The sequence below is a fragment of the Amblyraja radiata genome, chromosome 14, assembly GCF_010909765.2.
Source record: "Amblyraja radiata isolate CabotCenter1 chromosome 14, sAmbRad1.1.pri, whole genome shotgun sequence".
In the NCBI taxonomy this organism is placed as follows: Eukaryota; Metazoa; Chordata; class Chondrichthyes; order Rajiformes; family Rajidae; genus Amblyraja; species Amblyraja radiata.
In genome coordinates this window covers 30,330,587-30,351,691 of record NC_045969.1, presented here as the reverse complement: position 1 = coordinate 30,351,691, position 21,105 = coordinate 30,330,587, and the positions used below count along the sequence as shown (strand labels likewise).

At 42.2% G+C, this 21,105-nt stretch overlaps 1 protein-coding gene across 5 annotated transcripts in view; it reads left to right on the top strand.

Moving 5' to 3' along the window:
* Window positions 1-21,105, top strand: part of tmco3 (transmembrane and coiled-coil domains 3) — a 32,226-nt gene that overhangs the window by 2,506 nt on the left and 8,615 nt on the right. For 4 of the 5 annotated variants that reach the window (XR_004414019.1, XR_004414018.1, XM_033032984.1 and 1 more), the window contains exons 2-8: window positions 3,317-3,831; window positions 4,762-4,941; window positions 7,452-7,643; window positions 8,560-8,688; window positions 13,178-13,270; window positions 13,954-14,140; window positions 16,318-16,435. Coding sequence is in view for 3 of the 5 variants with exons in the window: in XM_033032984.1 (XP_032888875.1) it covers window positions 3,385-3,831; window positions 4,762-4,941; window positions 7,452-7,643; window positions 8,560-8,688; window positions 13,178-13,270; window positions 13,954-14,140; window positions 16,318-16,435 (1,346 nt within the window). In the remaining 2 variants the exon portion in view is untranslated. Of the gene's footprint in view, window positions 1-90; window positions 504-3,316; window positions 3,832-4,761; window positions 4,942-7,451; window positions 7,644-8,559; window positions 8,689-13,177; window positions 13,271-13,953; window positions 14,141-16,317; window positions 16,436-21,105 lie in introns of those variants that run through there. The other variant, XM_033032983.1, reaches the window with a different exon arrangement.

Here is a 21,105-nt window from a genome sequence, read left to right as displayed (position 1 = left end):
AACCCGGGTTTCTGGCGCTGTAATGTAGTCAGGATTGAACCCGGGTTTCTGGCGCTGTAATGCAGCAACTCTGTCGCTGTGCCACCATGCTTCCCCGTGTTGTCTTGACACCAATTTACCAGGTTCTCAATCTCCAGACTGTACTACGTCTCATTGTTATTTAACATCTGGCCCACTACAGCGGTGTTGTCCTCGAATTTGTAAATTGAATTGTATTTGTATTTGTTGTACAGTCGCTCCCCCTTAATTACAGCTCCGATAGGAACAGACATAAAGAACATCTCGTAGAGCAGTGGCGAGTTTATCAAAAAGTCAGTTTATTCAACAGTACACACTGGGAAACACTCAGAGAGAACCCAAAGTGCTTCAAAGATTTGCAGCACAACTGATCATTTTCAGAATTTTGTGAGTCACTGGAAAGGTACCAAAGGATTGGAAAACCTTGTGATGTGATGACCTTATTTGAGGACCAGAACGACGACCGAAGACTGGAACGTGCCCCGGTAGGCCCAACTTGTCCCACAGACCTCCAAGGGACTGTGGTGAAGCAGGGTGGCGAGGCCTGTCTGGGCCGAAGGAGCCTCAGGGGTGGAGGTGACAGCGGGAGAACCGGCGGCAGCAGCGGGTGCCTCGACGGCAGTGGGGCCTTGGCGGGCAACGGGAGCCTCGGTGGCAACAGGAGCCTCGGTGGCGGTGGGGCCTCACGGAGGGAGGGGAAGACAATGGGGACCCGGCTTGGGGGGACTGTTGTGAGGGGCAGTGGGAGAACAAATGGGGACCTGGGGTGGGGGGGCACCCTAGTTTTAGAGTCGTCTGCCCAGGGGATAAGTCTGTGTTTGTTTGTTCCAGTGACACGGCAGCCAGCTAACAGTTGCTTGTCTTTTTCTTTTTGTTTTCACTTTTAATTTCAAGTTTTTGTGTACCTTGTGTGTTGTGACTGTCAGCAGACCAATTTCCCTCCCTCCAGGGATGAATAAAGTTTTATCGTATCGTATTTACAACTGCCATTAAGGACGACAGATGGCACAATGGGCTAAGTGTTCGTCTGGCAACCGGAAGGTAGCCGGTTCGAATCCCGCTTGGAGTGCATACTGTCGTTGTGTCCTTGGGCAAGACACTTCACCCACCTTTGCCTGTGTGTGAATGTGTGTGAGTGATTGGTGGTGGTCGGAGGGGCCGTAGGCGCAGATTGGCAGCCACGCTTCCGTCAGTCTGCCCCAGGGCAGCTGTGGCTACAGAAGTAGCTTACCACCACCGAGTGTGACTGAGGAGTGAATGAATAATGCGATGTAAAGCGCCTTGAGTATTAGAAAGGCGCTATATAAATCCCATCCATTATTATTATTATTATTATTAACATGAATTATTGGATAAACAGTAGAATCATTTTTTAAGGAGGTGCGTGCAACAGTAGCAATCTGATTGAGCTGAGTCAGAAGAGGGGAAATCATGTCTGACAAATGTTTGTTGAGGAAATATGAGGCAGAGTGGATTGAGGGTTTACTGAACCATTGGACTCTGGGGAGATTTCATGAATGAAAGTACTTGCTCCCTTTCTGCACCGTTGCATTTATATATTTAAATTAGTTCTATGTTTCGTCCTGGATAAATTGAATTCCAAGGTAAATTTGGTATTCGCCCTTGTTAATATAATAATCAGTGGCAATTTCAGTATTGATCCTGCTGGATGGAAATTCTGGGTCTACAAAAGAAGTAGATGCAGGAGTAGGCCATTTGATCGCTCACAGGTTGCTCTGCAATTCAGTAGGATTATGGCTGGTCATTTGTGACAGGATCACATTCCTGTGCCCACTCTATACTCCTTGAATTCCTTAACATCAAATAATTGTGAATGGATATATATTCATCCACCGTTGGTTCTGATGCAGGATCTCAATTTGAAATGTCAATCATCTCGTGTAGGAAAGAACTGCAGTTGCTGGTTTAAATTGAAGGTGGACACAAAATGCTGTAGTAACTCAGCGGGACAGGCAGCATTTCTGGAGAGGAGGAATGGGTGACGTTTCGGGTAGCGTCTGAAGAAGGGTCTCGACCCGAAACGTCACCCATTCCTTCTCTCTAGAGATGCTGCCTGTCCCGCTGAGTTACTCCAGCATTTTGTGTCTACCTTCTATGTCAACCATTTCTCTGCCTCCACGGATGCTGTTTTATTTGCTGAGTTTCTCCAGCATTTTGTTTTTTTGCAATTATTTGTGCTCCATACATAGACATGCAGAGAATTGTACCATTTTATGCGAAGCAATTAGCATCCTAGATTCCTGATTACTATGCATATTTAAGATTCTGTAGTGGAAAAGTGTTTCCAGAAACATTGGAGAAAGAAAAGTGTATTATCCCTATTTGAGACTTTTCCAAGATTCAGTTAGCCAAAAGGCTTCCTTGCACATTTTATTATCTTCATTCGAGGGATATGGATTTTGCAGACTGAGTCAGCATTTAATTGCCCATTCCTAATTGCTCTTGAGGTGACAATCGTAAGCTGCTGGCTTGAACCACTGCAGTAGTTGAGGTGTCCTATACTCTCAATGATGTTAGGGAGGGTTCCAGGATTTTGACCCAACGACAGTGAAAGAACAGAATGATGCCTGGATTAGGGAGTATTAGCCAAAGGGAGTGGTTGGATAGTCGTGCATTGTTCTAGAATGCCGGAGGTTGTGGTGAGAACTGATAGAGGTATAGAAAATTATAAGAGGCTTATAATAATTATTATAGGATAAACAGAACCTTTTTCCCAGGATGGAAAAAACAAATACAAGAGTGCATAACATTAAGGTGAGAGGGGCAATGTTTACAGAAGGTTTGCAGGGCAATTTTTCTTTTACACAGGTGGCAGTGAGTGCCAGGAACGTGCAGGGTGGTGGTTGAGGCAGATGCGAAAATGGCATTTAAGAGTCTTTTGGATAGGCACATGGATCTGCAGGGAATATTTATCATGTGCAGGCATATATGAGATGGCCTTGGTATCATGTTCGGCATAGACATTGTGGGCCAAAGGGCATGTGCTATCTTGTTCTATGATTCCAATTCAGGATAGTGTGTGTCTTACAAGGCACCTTTCAGGTGGTGGTGTTCCTAAGCTTTTGCTGCCCTTGTCCTTCTTGGATGTGGGTAAAGGATGTGGGTTTCTAAGGAGTCTTGTATGCTATCAAACATCTGATTTACAATGTCTTTCAATAGTTACATTTTCAGTAGCTGAATAATTAATTTATAAAATTGAACGCATGACATTGCTTGCAAAAAAAACGTGCATGGTTTTACATTTTGGTCACTAATTTTTTCATCCGTTTCTTTGTAGGATTGTAAATGACCAGAAATGTGTTTTTTCACGTGGTGGCCCTGTGGCTGTGAATTTAATGACACAAAATGAAGCAGTTAAAATTTGAAGTCATCGGGATTGTGTTTGCGTTGGCTTACTGGTGTTCATTGCAAGCTGTGGAACATGTAGATGTGGCCAGACATGTGATCAAGCTGCACAGAGGAAGAGGGGCCCCAATCACTAAAGGAAATTTGTGGATTATGGACAATTGTAAAAGGTTGTCTGGAATGCTTCACCAGAAAAATGTAGTACTCAACAAACTGAAGAAAGCCATTGAAACAATAAAGAAGGAATCCAGATTGTCAGTGGAAGAAAAGATCTTCCAGATTCACACATTTGAGATGTTCCAGAAAGAGTTGAATGAAAGTGAGAAGTCAGTGTTCCAGGCAGTTCATGGGCTTGAAAGAGTTCTTCAGGGGGACTACAAAGATATAGTAAACATGAAAGAAAGCAGCAAACAACGCCTCGAAGCCTTAAGGGAAGCTGCTATAAAGGTCAGACTCTTCATTTTTATTACAGATCATGCCTGTTATATTTCTGTGTGAATGATTACCTTATCTCATCTGGACACCATTTATTGGGATGTGGAGTAAAGGCACTAGGGGTTGCCGTTAAAGAAGTACTATCAGCTGGTGAACTGGACCAGGTACAGAGGATTCCAATAAAATCCTTACCTCAACACTATGACTGCTTTAAAAGCTCAGTATCTTACTTTCCATTCAGTCTGAAGAAGGGTTTCGGCCCGAAACATTGCCTATTTCCTTCGCTCCATAGATGCTGCTGCACCCGCTGGATTTCTCCAGCTTTTTTGTGTACCTTCTTACTTTCCATTGCTGCCCACTACATCCCCAATCCATGCTCCTGCAGTTCTGATGAATTCCATAACAGAAATTGCACGTGGTGTAGTGAAACAACCTGAAAATCTTTGCCATGTAATACTTTACTATATTCTACTTGGTGACTTAATCAAATTATGCGCCCTGAACCCCTTGGTTCTCACCAGGATAATAGCTCTCTGTGATCGTATTGTAGTTATTCAACTCTCCTTTGCCCACTGTTATCAAATGCTTTCATACTTTGTTTCTGACCTTAAACCTTGGTCAAAAACTACTGACTGTAGCTTCACACTCTTGTCTTCATACAGCCTATTTCTCTGCTTTGTGAAGGACCTTGCCATAGGAAGAATAATATTTATGGTGGCTTTAGAAAGGGTGCAGAGGCAGCTGTGGGGAGACCTGATAGATGTAAATAAAATTATGAGAGACATGGATAGGATAGATGGGCAGAATCTTTTTCCCAAGATGGAAAAATCAAATGCTTGAGTGCATAGTTTTGAGGTGAGAAGGGCTTCTGAAAATAGATTGTTTGGGAAAACATTTCTGACATTGTAAGTTTGTTTGTTTAATGCTCTTCTGAAACTGCAGGAAGAGAAAGAGTATGTAGAGATGTTGGCTGCAGAGAAACACCAAGCTGAAGTGCTCAAGAATATACAGCATGCAAATAAAAGCTTGTCAATCCTTGATGAAATTCTTGAGGATGTGCGGAAGGCTGCTGATCGTTTGGAGGAGGAGATTGAAGATCACGTCTTTGACAACAACAAACTTGTGAGTTGTTAACTGCAATGCAATCCATAAAACTGAATATTTTTCTAGAAAAGGAAAGGCTGATATTTGTTGCATTACATGCTGCATAAACTGATAAATACTCTACGATGGTCTGATTGCACAATTAATGTCCGCTGAATCATAACAACAGGAAAACGTCAAATCCAGGTCCAGAATTTGCGACAGAGCTGTCTTCAAATTACATTTTTATGCAGATAAAAGTGGGCACAAAATAAAATTTCATTGGATAAATTTAAATTGTTATTACAAAATGTTTATTTTTTATTCGGCACACTTTTGGTTACTAGGCGAGAAAGTAGATCAGGGTAAACGCAGAGACTACTTTCTTACTAATAGGCACGAGTAGGTAAACCCAATATAAAAGCGAGCGGTGGATTCAAGAAAAGTTGATATTGGAATAAAAAAAGTGAAACAAACAGTTTTAAGATTTGTACTATCATGCAACTGCCGGAGTGGGCAAGTTGGACCAAAGGGCCTGTTTCCACACTGTATCTCTTTCCAGGAATGGGTATTTGGCTTATTTTTTTAGCATTCCTACCTGGTTGGAATCTAAAATGTTTGAACCCCATTCCAGCCAGCCATGGTGGCTGGAGATTACATTGTGGTGTGCAAGTAGAGTTGGCATCCATCTGGCATTCATCTGGCATTGTGGTCTGCAGCTGCCAGAAAGGTTAGTTTCAAGTACCATATTTTAACATTGAATTAAATCCCTAGGAGGAAGTACAGTAATATCTCAAATAGCGGTCTAGATACATTCATAGAAAATGTTGTGCTAAACAAATAGGGAGTCATTAGAGCGTAGCATAAATGGAGATACAATCCGAATAAATTATTTTTAACTCGCTTATTCCATTTGTGGCTCCAGTATCAATAGAGGCATGAGAAGATGCATAAGATTTCCCCAATTGGAGCTTTGATTTCTCCCACGCAACTCCAACAAGCCCCTCCAGAGGCCTGCTTGGCCTGTTGAGGTACTCCAGCACCTTGTATTTTATGCAACATTCCAGCATCTACAGTTCCTTGTGTCCACTGCCTAACTGTAAGGGGAACTCCTGGACCATAACCTGGGGAATGCTGGACCATAACCTGCCATAAAGCTAACCGGGGGAACGGCAAAACACTAAATCGGTGAAGCACAAACCAAAACTCGCCTGAACCTTAGTGGGTAAATAAACCGCTCACACCAGGGAGAAGGTGCCATAAAAACTGCCAAATCCTGTTGCGTGCACTCACCTGTGGCCTGATTGCCCAGGAATATCACCTATACTTACACAGTGAAAGGTTCCTCCAGCCCCGCAGAAGTAAGTAAATCCAACCCCTAGCACTACTCTGATCTCCTGGTGGCCAGGGAAAAACACCCGTACTCACCCAGTAGAAGGAGCCTATAAACCCACACACACACAGTCACCACGCTGCTTAAACACCTCCACACACACCCAACACACTGGCGACGACCGACAATTGTGCCTCCACCATGGCAGCACATTCAAAAGCACCTCCATGCTACCTATTAAGCCCCCAGCATTCATTAAAGCTAAGGTGAGGACTGGAAATGAAAGAGTGCTATAGCAAAGCAGCATTATGCAGGATATCGTTAAGGGAGGAGTTCCTGTTCTCCAGAATATAAACTGATAAATTACCATGATCAGCCAATCAAAAATCCTAAATTAAAACCTAAATGAGGACCAATACAATGTTTAAAAAAAGAAACAAAGTGCTGGATTAACTCGGAGGGACAGGCAGCATCTCTGCAGTATGCTCCTGACCTACTGAGTTACTCCAGCACTTTGTGTCTTTTCTTTCATAAACTAGCATCTGTGGTTCCTTGTTTCGACATTTTATCAACCCAAAGGTTATGTGCTCAACTCCTACAATGTATAGGTGTTGATGCATGCTTCGCAATGATCAGCTGCAGCTCCCAGAACAGTTGAGGGTGAAAATAACACTGAATAGAATTGTGCTGTACTTTCTGCAAAAAATATCCCAGTGTTTTTAAATCCATAGGGTTGTTTGTGGTATCAGGTTATCTGGGTATTTGCATAGATTTGGGCAATCAAGTTGACAGAGATCACCTGGCGACACAGTGGTGTAGCGGAGGAACTGCTGCCTTACAGCGTCAGAATCCAGAGTTCAATCCAGACTACGGGTGCTGTCTGTACGGAGTTTGTACGTTCTCCCTGTGACTGCATGGGTTATCTCTGCTCTGGTTTCATCCCCACTCCAAAAGTGTACAGGTTTGTAGGTGAATTGGCTGGTGTATATTGTCCTTAGTGTGTAGGATAGTGTAGGATTACTGGTTGGTGCAGACTTGGTGGGCTGAAGGGCCTGTTTCTGGGCTGTATGTCTATGGATATTGTCTGACCCCCCCCCCACAAGATTCTCCAGCACTTATCTTTTGCCTGAGAATGAATACAGTTGACCACAGTGAGTTTTATTGATTTAATTAGTTTCCCACAAATTCTGGACCTTTGTATTATATTATTTTTCAGATTCACGGTGGAAATGTTGAAGCTGTCATCAGAGTTCAAGAAGATGAGGGAGATAGTAAACACAATATTTCCATGCGTGAGGTGCAGGATAATTTTGGGCTGAGCATGCTCATTGACTCGCAGAACAACCAGTATATACTGACCAAACCACGGGACTCAACTGTCCCAAGAGCTGATATTCATTTTATAAAGGTAATCGAGCTTTTATTTTGTAATGGTAACCAAATACTTCATATAAGATGAAATAAAAACAGAAAATGTTGGAATTACACAACAGGTCAGGCAGCATCTATGGAGAGAGGAATAGAATAAATGTGTTTAAAGTAATGGCTTTTCATCAGAATGTGGGAAACTGAGCAGGCAAGTTGTTTTGGATTTCAGAGGGGGTGGAGAGAACCAAAAGAATGTCTCTGATTGGGTGGAAGGTGAAGGCAGTTGACTGAAATGCTGTTGGCGTCGTCTAAGCAAGGGAATTGAATGTTAATTATATCGGAGGAGTTTGAATAATGGCAGTATGTATTCTTTGAGTATGTATCTTGTAAAATAAATTAGGAGGAATCCATGCATGTGTGTATTCGTGGAAGGCTGATGAAAAGATTTAAAACTGAAGGTTACTGAATAACATGAGTATGTGGCCCATTAAATGTAACATATTTAAGCTTTCTAATTACATCAAAAAGATATAACATGGCAGAAAGAGTACAATGTAGAAACATGTTTGGTTAGCCGCTTTGGTGGGTACTGAATCTTTTAAAAATAGTGATAGATTGGGAAATGTTGATATTCAGTGAAACCTTGGACATACGTCAATAAAAACCAACATACCGCTGGTGGTCAGCAAGGCAAGTGGTATGTTGGTCTTTAGTGCAAGGGGATGAGTTCAGTAAAGGTGCATTCCTGCAATTATATAGGTTTTTAGTTAGATCACAGCTGGGGTTATAAACGACATGTAAAAATGTTCAGCTAAATGATTTATGTTTTAACTAGCTGGAATCGCCAGGCAAGAACAAGGTGCTATGAAAGCCAATGTTCAATCTGCACATTTATGTAAAATATCTGATTTTATTTAATGAGTTCCAAAGTGTTTAAACATGTAATTTCTTTGCAGGATATAATCTCTATTGTGGTATTATCTCTGCCTTGTGGCTGGATTTGTAACCTGATGGGGCTTCCTATGATGTTTGGTTATATCATTTGTGGAGTATTGTTGGGTCCTTCAGGACTAAACCATATCAAGGTACTATCATGTAGTGATGCATTCTCATCACATTTGGGTTATCTTCAGACAAGGATTTTTTTTTTAATGTACCTTGCGTTATAAGACATATCATATACATGAATGTGCATACTGTTTGTGGGGGAGAAGCAGAAGGATTGTGCGAGTTTTATCAAGAAAGGATTTTCATAATTATTGGTGTGTTACCATGTCTTCCCAGGTTGACTTATTGAATCTTTGTGGCATTGGAACAGTACTGGGATGTGAGTTAGAACATCGAACAGTACCACACAGGAATAGATCCTTCAGCCCACGACGTCTGTACCTTCTGCCTGCTCATGACCTATTTCCTACGTATCCATATGCCCTACGAAAAGCTTCTTAAATATCACTATCATATTTGCTCCCACCGCCACGCCTGGCAGCACAATATAGGTATCCATCACTCTCTGTGTAAGAGAAAAAAAACCTTGCTCCGAACAATCCCTTTAATCTTCCTCCTCTCCCTTAAAGCCCTCTAGTTTGACAAAAGATTCTGACTGCCTACCCTATCTATGCCACTCATAATTTTATAAACTTTTATCAGCTCTCCCCTCAGCCTCCGATGATCCAAGTTTGTCTATTCCCTCCTTTGGTAATACCCTCCAATAAGGGCAGCATCTGGGTAAACCACTTCTGAACCCTCTCCAAAGTTTCCAAATCCTTCCTACAATGAGCTGACCAGAATTGCACACAATATTCTAAATGCCACCTAACCAAAGTCCTATAAAACTTCAAAGTAACATTTTGAGTCCTATACTCAATGCTTTGACCAATGAATGCAAGCATACTGTATGCCTTCTTTATAGGGTTGCCAACTTTCTCACTCCCAAATAAGGGACAAAGAGTCAATATACGGGACAAATTCCCCGTGGCAATTCGTTGACCGACTCGGCCGTGGCGGGCTAGCTGAGGAGTTTTGGCCCGGGCGCCGGACTTTGCACGCGACATCGCGTGCAAAGTCCGGCACCCCATCCAACTCATGAACCGATGATCAGCCATGTGAAGAAGAAGAGGTGGTGGTGTCGGCAGTAAGCAAAGGTCAGAAGGTCGAACAGCTGGCCGGGCTGCCGAGCGACGGGGCCACTGGCGAGGCGCTGCTGCTGCACTTCATCTCGATGGGGGAGACGTGGGAGGCGGAGCCGAATGCGGCGCTCTGATCCGACAGTCCCTTCGACCCGAGTAGTAGCAGTCAAATATGGGACAAGGGCGGTCCCATATGGGACAAACCAATTTAGCCCAAAATACGGGATGTCCCGGCTAATACGGGAGAGTTGGCAACCCTACTTCTTTACCACCCTTTCTATTTGTTTTGCTACTTTCAATTAACTTACGGACTTGAACCCCAAGATTCATTCCTCCGTACATCAATGCTCTAGATAAAGCTGCCATTTACTGTATACTTTCCACTTGCGTTTGACCTCCCAAAGTAAAATACCTCCCACTTGCATGGCCATCATCGCCCAATTCTCCGCCCACTGATCTACATCATGCTGCATCATTTGACAGCTTTCTTCACTGCCTACAGTTCCACCAATTTTTGTGTCGTCTGTGAACTTATCAACCAACTCAACTACATTTTCATCCAGTTGATCACAAACAATAGAGATCCCAGCATTGATCTTGTGGAACACCACTGGTCATAGACCTCCAGCTAAAATGACACTCTTCCACTGCTACTCTCTGTTCTCCGTGAGTGAACCAGTTCTGAATCAAAACCACCAAGTCACTGTGGCTCCCATGTATTTTAATCTTCTGGATCAGCCTGCTATAAGGAATCTTGACAAATGCCTTGCTGTAGTCCCTAGCAGTCACTACCCAACCTTCATCAATTACCTTTGTCAACTCCTCAAAAAAACTTAAATTAAGTTTATAAGGCATGATCTGCCATGGACAAAGCCATGCTGACTGTCACTAATCAGCCATTCTCTTCCAAATGTGAGCAAATCCTATCTCTAAGAATCTTCCTCACTCGCTTCCCTACCACTGATGTGAGGATCACCGCCCTACAATTCCCTGGGTTGCCCTTACTATTTTACTTATCCTAACACACTTTCCGATATATAGCTTCTTTATGTGACCATACTTGTTTCTTCCCTTAGGAAGAAGGACTTAGCAAGGTCACTGGATTGCATCTGTGGGTTCTTCTCGTGCCTGTGATGTGTATTTTGCTCTTTACTGGCTGAAAGGTGTAATGAGAGCGTAATGGATGTGACTGTGTTGCTGTACACCTGCTGTTGAATGCTATTTTTACAGCTGCACCCTCATTTTCAAGGATCCCACCACATTATACTGTAGAATCACTGAAGATTTATAATGCCATGGTCCATGGTGTTAATGCTGATCAAGAAAGAACTCACCAGTCTAATTACAAATTGATCTGATCTTCAAGCACTCTTTTTAAATGTGATGAGGGTTTCTACCTCTACCAATCTTTCAGGCAGAGAATTCAAGACCCCTGCACCCTCTGAGTGAAAAGTTTTTTTTGTCATCTATCCAAAATCTAGACTGTCTCAACGCCTGGTTTCTGACCACTCAACTTTGCCAACCTTGCTGATCTTTCCACAGGTACAATTTTACACTCATGGCAATATCCCTATAAATCTCCTCGGCACCATTTTCATTGTTGTCGCATCTCTCCTGGAATGCGAAGCCAGAATCGGACACAGCATTTGTGCTGTGGTCTAAATAAAGTTGAATACAATTTTACCATTATCTCTGTCCTCTTATATTTTACACCTCTGCTTTAAAAAAAAAAAAAGGAAAGCCTCCCATATGCGATTGTAACCACCTTATTGAATTGTCCCCAGCCACCTTTTTCTCCCTGGTCTGCAAATTACTCCGTATTCTCCTTATGTACTTTCTTTGCTTTGCTCTCCCAAATACATTATCTCATGGCTTTCTAGACTAAGTTCAATTTCCCACTTTTCTGCCCAGTTGGCCAGGCTACTTCAAGTAGGAATATTTATTCGATTTGTTGTGCCTCTTGCATTTCAGTGTAAATCATTAATATGCAAAATTGAGGGATTGAGTCTGGAGCATGGTGATTACCCACTGGTAGCAAAAACACCAGCCCTTCTCAAGATGTCTGCCATTCATTATAGTTTGCTTCCTTTCACTGAGGGAATTTTAGATCTAGTTGCCACTTTCTTGGATCCCATTCACCTTTTTTTTAGTCTGCTCTTCTGTGCAGATTCCTCTCAAAAGACTTGCTCTTACATACAGACTACATTAAAAACACTGGCCTTGTGAAGTTTTTTAATTATCTCCTCTGAAAGTTCATTAAATTAGTTAAATGTTATCCTTCCACAAATTCATGCTGCATCGTTTAAGCTGTTATTTTAAATTAAGGTTTATCATGTCCCTTAGAATTGAATTTAATAATCTGTCCAATTTTCAACTGGCTGGCTAGTAGTACTCAGATTAAGCCTTCCTGTCTTTTGAAACAACAGTACAATGCTCCTCAATTGTTCTATTATCCGGCACTACTATTGCCAGGGAAGATACAAAAAGTGAGGTTCAGACCACAGTTTCACCCCTTGCCTCTTAAAGGACTGAGATATACTCAAACTGAGTCTGATAATTTATCCAAAGATGCTAGCACTCGGAATATTCTACTTTTAACATTGTTTATTCCATTTAATATTGCACACAAAGATACAAAGTGCTGGAATAACTCAGCGGGCAAAGCAGCATCTCTGGAGAACATGGTGACCTTGGGTTGGGACCCTTCTTCAGACTGATTAAGACATCACAACCAGTCTGAAGAAGGGTCCTGAAGCGAAATGCCACCTATCCACGTTCTCACATTTCTGCCCAGTTGGCCAGGCTACTTCAAGTAGGAATATTTGAACATCCTATCTGCTCAAGTTCAAACAAATGCCTCAAAACTCATTGGCCGGCGGTTCATTCTACAGCAAGACAATGATGCCAAATATACTGCTAAAGCAACAAAGGAGTTTTTCAAAGCTAAAAAATAGTCAATTCTTGAGTGGCCAAATCAATCACCCGATCTGAACCCAATTGAGCATGCCTTTTATATGCTGAAGACAAAACTGAAGGGGACTAGCTCCCAAAACATGGTTGCAACACAGGCCTGGCAGAGCATCACCAGAGAAGACACCCAGCAACTGGTGATGTCCATGAATTGCAGACTTCAAGCAGTCACTGCATGCAAAGGATATGCATAAAATACTAAACATGACTACTTTCATTTACGTGACATTGCTGTGTCGCAAACATTATGGTGCCCTGAAAAGGGGGGTACTATGTATAAACACCGCCTTTATTAAAATCTGTTAATGTGCACTTTAACCACATGTGATTTTTTTCTATTACAAATCTCAAAGTGTGGAGTAGAGAGGCAAATGAATAAATGATGGGTCTTTGTCCCAAACATTATGGAGGGCACTGTATAGGAATTGATTTGTGACTTCACGTGACATTTATCAATTTTGTCTTTTTTTGACAGTCTATTGTGCAAGTGGAGACTCTTGGTGAATTTGGAGTATTCTTAACTTTGTTTGTCGTTGGTCTTGAGTTTTCACCTGACAAGCTGAGAAAGGTATTGACTATTTATCTAACATTCAAAGATATTTGAATGAAGTAACCTCTATATATTCTTGAATGATTTCCCTCTTTCCATAGTCTTTTTGAAAATTAATTAATGTTTTCATTATCATAACCCTTTGGTGAAATCTTCTTTGCAGTGAATTAGCTAAGCTCAAGCAGTTGCTACAACTTGCTGATATCTGAAAGTAGCCATCTCTGATGAACTGCTTTATTGCATGAGAATTGACATGAATGCCCTGCTGAATTATGTCCCAAATGTGGACATAATTCATGCAGAAATCTGATCCAAGCATTGTTTTGGGGGATGTGGATGAAACAAAACTGTACCCTGCTGATGTTAAATTGCCATTTTTAAGCTTACCTTATCTGCTAAAAAAAATAATAAATCTGAAATTCAAATGTCAGTGACATCAACTGCAATGTTCAGGCATTTGAAATTGAATTTTTATTCTATTTTAGCCACTTGCAGATGATTCCTTAACGCTTAAACCATGATGTATCTTCAACATTTGAACAAGTCACCTCGTAATTCGGAGGATATGACCATTGTATGCCCTTGGATATCAGATCAATCCTTTATTATCTCATGTTCATTCCTAAAAGAATTCTTGATTGGTTTGGCAATATTTTCATTAAAATATTATTAGGCATTATTTTATATTTTTCTTCTTTTAGGTCTGGAAGATTTCCTTGCAAGGTACCAGTTATATGACAGTCCTAATGATTGCATTTGGATTGTTCTGGGGATATCTGTTGAATATTAGGCCAACACAAAGCATATTCATTTCCACATGTTTGTCTCTATCAAGTACCCCTTTGGTATCCAAATTCCTTGCTTTCGGTGCCAGAGGAGAGAAAGAAGGTAAATGTAGTACAATTAATGGATGCAGTTGTATTGTACTGTAATTTGTAACTTGAATTTAAAGATTTGAGACACTGAACCATATTGGAGGAGTGCCCTATTCTCTGTGTAGTACTCTTTTTCCCTTAATGTACGTAGAATGTCTTAGATTAGACAGAATATATACTAAGAACTGAATTTTTGTGCCTTGTAGCTAGTTATAGAGAGATGCCACAGTCTGCGTCGACTGTCAACCACCCACTTGCACTAATCTTACGTTAATTCCATTGTTTATTCTCCCCATATTCTCATCAATCCCCAGATTCTACCACTCACCAACACACTAAGGGCGTTACAGTGGGCATTTAATGCATCAATTTGCATGGCTTTGGGATGTGGGAGGAAACCAGAGTAGTACGAGGAATCTTGTGTTGTTACAGAGAGAGCTAACAAACTGCTACATCACTCTCCCCCCACGCCTTTGTTGTGCCAATTCTGTGGGTCACAAATGTCAGACAATAGGTTCTAGCCTCCTATTTGTCTGATGGGTAAGAACTGAACAAATGCAGTAATGGCTGTAATTGTCACAAATGAAGAGAAAACTTAATTCAGATAATTTCTCATTGAATGCTGCCCCAAGTATCCTCCGTCAGCTTTGGATTTTGGGCATTCTTCCTACTTAAGGGCTCTTAGGATATTGTCCAAAGCTGTGGCTGGCACTTGTGTTCCATGTGACATTGACGTGCTTGGAGTCGTACTGTGTGGAAACAAACCCTTCAGCCCAACTTGCCCACACTGATCAACATGTCCCATCTACACTAGTCCCACCTGCCTGCTTTTGGCTCATATCCCTCTAAACCTGTCCTATCCACTTACCTGTCCAAATGTTTCTTAAATGTTGCGACAGTACCTGCCTCAACTACCTCCTCCAGCAGCTTGTTCCATACACCCACCATCCTTTATGTGAAAAAGTTACCCCTTAGATTTCTATTAAATCTTCTCTCCCCCCCCACCTTAAACTTAGGTCCTCTGGTTCACGATTTCCCCTACTCTGGGCAAGAGACTCTGTGCATCTACCCGATCTATTCCTCTCATTATTTTGTACACCTCTATAAGATCTATAAGATCCTCCTGCAGTGCAAGGAATATCCAAGTCCCAGCCTACTCAACCTCTCCCTATTGTTCAGTCTCGAGACCAGGCAACATCCTTGCAAATCTTCTCTGCACCCTTTCCAGTTTGACAACATTTTTTCAATAACACAATATTCTAAATAAAACCTCACTAATGTCTCGTATAACTGCAACAAGACCTCCCAATTTCTATACTCAATATTCTGACTGATGAAGACCAAAGTTCCAAAGGCTTTTTTGACCACCCTATCTACCTGCAGCACGACTTTCAATGAACTATGTACCTGCACTCCTATGTCTCTCTGCTCCACAGCACTCCCCAGAGCCCTAGCGGTCACGGTGTACGTCCTGCCCATGTTAATCTTCCCAAAATGCAAAACCTCATATTTCTCTGTATTAAATTCCATCAACCATTCCTCAGCCCACCTGCCCAACCGATCAAGAACATGCTGCAATTTTTGACAACCATCTTCACTATCTACAATACCACCCACTTTTGTATCATCTGCAAACTTGAAGTTTCCTGATGGTAAGACAGTACCATTGGCCTTATAAAGATTGCAGTAGTGTGAGGGTGGGGGCTCACACTGTCTGGGAGATAAAATCATTTCCATGTTTGGTTGATGAAAGGAGATTGCAGCTCTGCCCACCCTTTTGGAACTGAGCAAGCAGCTGAAATTACCTGGAATATGCCCACTGATTGTTTTCATGTTCAATCCACTCAATTGATTGGATAGCATGGACAGTAGCAATGCACCATGGCAGATATGGTTCTGATGATGTGATCGGGGACAAAGTATTATTTTAACCAGTGATCTGAGTGGATTTTTTTTTGTTTACATGTTTTCAGGAAGGCTGCAGAGAGGTACAATCTTTAAAGCACTTGTCTCTCAATCAAAGTGTTCCAACTTTCTGTCATTTTCGCACCGCACTGCTGATTTCTCCAACTGAACTATAATTAAAAAATAGAGGAATATTGATAATAACATGACTTGATTGAACACATTCAGTTCATGTCACATTTGTCCATGCACTCCTTTTGATCTTAATTTCCTGTCGCTGAATAGGGGATGCAGATTATAGCAGCGTGTTGCTTGGAATGCTGGTGATGCAGGACGTTCAGCTGAGTTTATTCATTGCTGTGATGCCTATGCTAATTCAAGCAGGCAATAGCACTGCTAACAGGTGAATGCTCGTCAGGTACTTACCGTGCCCTCCATAATGTTTGGGACAAAGACCCGTCATTTATTTATTTGCCTTTGTACTCCACACTTTGAGATTTGTAATAGAAAAAAATCACATGTGGTTAAAGTGCACATTGTCAGATTTTAATAAAGGCCATTTTTACACATTTTAGTTTCACCAATTAGAAATTACAGCAGTGTTTATACATGGTCCCCATTTCAGGGCACCATAATGTTTGGGACACTGCAATGTCATGTAAATGAAAGTAGTCATGCATGCAATGACTGCTTGAAGACTGCGATTCATGGGCATCACCAGTTGCTGGATGTCTTCTATGGTGATGCTCTGCCAGGCATGTATTGCAGCTTATGCTTGTTTTGGAGGCTATCCCCTTCAGTTTTCCACCCACACTCCCAATGCACTTCTACCTCTTCTATCAGTCAGGGTGTTTGTATTCCCTTCTCCAACCTACAGTGAGGGTGTGGTAATGCCCCTCCCCCTACCCAATCAAATTAGTGAATACAAAGCTGCAGCTCTCTGTCCTGGAGGAAGGCTTAGAGTCAGAGAGTGATACAGTGTGGAAACAGGCTCTTCGGCCCAACTTGCCCACACCGGCTAACAATGTCCCAGCTACACTAGTCCCACTTGCTGTGCTTGGTCCATATCTCTCCAAACCTTTCCTATCCATGTACTTGTCTAACTGTTTCTTAAATGATGGGATAGTCCCAGCCTCAACTATCTCCTCCTGCAGCTTATTCCATACACCCACCACCCTTTGCGGAAAAAGTTAACCCTCGGATTCCTATTAAATCTTTTCCCCCTCACCTGGTCCTCGATTCCCCTACTCGGGCCAAAAGACTCTGTGCATCTACCTGATCTATTCCTTTCATGATTTTGTATACCTCTAGAAGATCTCCCCTCATCCACCACCATGGAGTAGAGACCCAGCCTACTCAACCTTTCCCTATACCTCACACCCTCTAGTCCTGGCAACATCCTTGTTATTTTTTTCTGAACCCTTTCAAGCTTGACAATATATTTTCTATAACATGGTGCCCAGAACTGAACACAATATTCTAAATCTCACCAACGTCTTATACAACTGCAACATGACCTCCCAGCTCAATACTCTGACTGAGGAAGGTCAAAGTGCCAAAAGCCTTTTTGACCACCTTATCTACCTGCGACTCGACCTTCAAGGAATCATGCACCTGTACTCCTAGATCCCTCTGCTCTACAATACTACCCAGAGGCTGAACATTTACTGTGTAGGACCTGCCTTTGTTTGACGTCCCAAAATGCGACACCTCACACTTTTCTGTATTAAATTCCATCAACCATTCCTCCACCCACCTGGCCAATCGATCCAGATCCTGCTGCAATCGTTCACAACCATCTTTACTATCTGCAAAACCATTAACTTTTGTATCATCAGCAAACTTGCTAATCTTGCCCTGTATGTTCTCATTCATTGATGTAGATGACAAACAGTAACGGGGCCAACGCCGAACCCTGAGGCACGCCACTAGTCACAGGCCTCCAGTCCGAGAATCAACCCTCCACCATCACACTCTGCTTCCTTCCATGGGGCCAATTTGCTATCCATTCAGCTTTCTTTCCTCGGATCCCATGCGATCTAACCTTCCTGAGCAGCCTACCATGCAGAACCTTGTCGAATGCCTTACTGAAGTCCATGTATACAACATCTACAGCTCTGCCCTCATCAACCTTTTTGGTCACGTCTTCAAAAAAATCAATCATATTTGTGAGACATGACATCCCACGTACAAAACCATGCTGACTATCCCTAATCAGCCCATGTCCATCCAAATACCTGTATAACCTACCCCTCAGAATACTCTCCAGTAACATACCAACTACAGATGTTAAGCTCACCAGCCTCTAGTTCCCAGCATTTTCCCTGCAGCCCTTCTTGAAAAGAGGTACAACATTTGCCACCCTCCAGTCTTCCGGCACATCTCCTGTATTCAAGGACGACTCGTAAATGTCAACCAGGGCTCCCGCAATTTCCTCTCTAGTTTCCCGCAATGTCCTCGGATATATCTGATCAGGCCCTGGAGATTTGTCTACCTTCAAACATGACAGTACCTTCAGTACTTCTTTGACGGTAACCCTGACTGCTCTCAAGACACTTCCAGTGACTGCTCCAATTTCCTTCGTCCTACTGTCTTTCTCCTCAGTAAATACAGAGGAGAAATACTCATTAATACCTTAGTACCTTGCCCATTTCCTGTGGCTCCACACAGAGGTGACCGCTTTGATTCCTGAGAGGTCCCACTTTCTCTCTAGTTCCCCTTTTCCCCCTTATGTATTTATAAAATCTTTTGGGATTGTCTTTAATGCTACCCGGCAGAGCTACCTCCTGGCCCCTTTTTGCCCTTCTGATTTCCTTTTTTAGTTTACCCCTTAGTTCCCAAAACTCGTCCAGGGATGCACTTGATTCCAGCTGCCTATTCCTGTCCCATGCATCTTTCTTGTTTTTGACTAATGTCTCAATTTCCCTCGTCAGCCAAGCTTCCTTATGTTTGCCTGCTTTGCCCTACACTCTAACGGGGCCATGCACATCCTGAGCTTTCTTCAATAAACATCCCACTTGGCCGATGTTGCTTTCCACTCAAATAACCTACTCCAATCAATTTAAGCGAGACCTTCTCTCATACCCTCAAAGTTGGCTTTACCTCAGTTGAGCATTTTAACACGTGGCCCCTCTCCGTCCCTATCCATAACTATCTTAAATCTAATCGAACTGTGACCACTGGACCCAAAAGGCTCCTCCACACACACTTCATTAATTTGCCCTTCCCAATTTCCCAATACTAGATCCATCATTGCCCTCTCACGTGTGGGAGCCTCCACATACTGCTTAAGAAAACTCTCCTGAACACTTTTGAGGAATTGCACCCCATCTAAACCCTTCACACTATGATTTTCCCAGTCTGTATTGGGAAAGTTAAAATCCCCTACTACAACAACCTTATTTGAACAGCAGCTATTTGCAATCTCCGGCACATTTGTTCTAATTCTCGTTGACTATTCGGGGGTCTGTAGTACACCCCCAACAAAGTGATCATCCCTTTCTTGCTCCTCAGCTCCACCCATATAGCCTCACTAGACGAACCATCCGTAATGTCACCTCTGAACACTGCTGTGACATCCACCTTAACCAATAATGCAACCTCCCCTCCTCTTTTTCCCTCATCCCTCTCTCTCCTGAAGCTCCTGTACCCCAGAACATTGAGCTGCCAGTCCTGCCTGTCCCTTAATAAGATTTCAGTCACGGCTACAATGTCCCAGTCGCTCGTACCTATCCATGACCTAAGCTGATCTGCCTTACCTGTCAGGCCCCTTGCATTAAAATACGTGCAGTTTAAACAAACCCTCTTTCCTTGCTCTTCGCCTTTCACCTGTCTATTCTGTCCACTAACCTTTCCCACACCACCCTCCATACCAACTTCTGGCCTCTCACGTGCCTCTGTCCTGCACGAGATGCCACCCCCTGCCAATCCCGTTGCACAAGTTACCACAAATATGGGAAATATGCTCGGATGAACTCAAGGGAAGACTGCGTATTTAGCTTCCAGTTTGTCTGTCCATGATGGTGGGAAATTATAAATCTTAAAGATAATTTTTACATGCAATAAAGTTGTCCATTTGTAAATATGTCATGTTCAACAGTGGCTCCCTGGGTTAATTTGTCATGCTGAAATCAAACTAATGTGATGTTCCATTAGTTTTATTGGGATGATTATTGAATAAAATGAGAGAAATATAGGAAGTGTGTGCAAAACAATATGGGCTTTTCTGACATGTGGCGAAATCAGCTAATGAACAGTTTTCATGAATAAAACCCTTACATATACGCACTGTGAAAAATCACCAGTGAAATGTATTCATTAGATTTGTCGTAGATAGGATGGATAGTTGCAATCTTTTTCCCAAGATGGAAAAATCAAATACCAGAGGGCATAGCTTTAAGGTGAGAGGGGCAAATTTAAAAAAGACATGTGAATAACATTTTTTACAAAGATGATGGTGAGTGCTTGGAAGGCTTTTCCAGGGTTGGTGGTTGAGGCAGATACGATAGGTATTCGATACAACACGATATAATGCATATTTTTAAGACGGAGATTGATAGATTCTTGATTAGTGCTGGTTTCAGAGGTTATGGGGAGAAGGCAGGAGAATGGAATTGAGAGGGAAAGATAGATCAGCCAGGCAGAGTGCTGGGCCGAATGGCCTAATTCTACTCCTATAACTTGTGAACTAATAATATTTGCTGACATATCATCATTCCATAATTCCCTGTGGGTATATATATTCATGTCGAGAATTAGTGCTGAATAATAAGGATTAATTTAAATCAGATAATGCCCTGCTTTGTACGGACAGTAAATCCAGGACGTGGCTCTAAACTGAATTGATAGATTGCTCTTAAAAATTGAATTGAACTGAACTGAGCTGATTGAGGGAGGCTTTCTCTGAGATATAGTTGGTAATATGTAACTAATCTACAGGGAAAACCAGAAACTACCAGAATGTAGAAAAATATACATAAAAATCTAAATGTTACCTAGTGTGGGTAAAACAGCAGTAAATTGTTACCCGTCTCAGCCAAAAAAGAAATGCAATCAAGATCCCGCATGAGACTA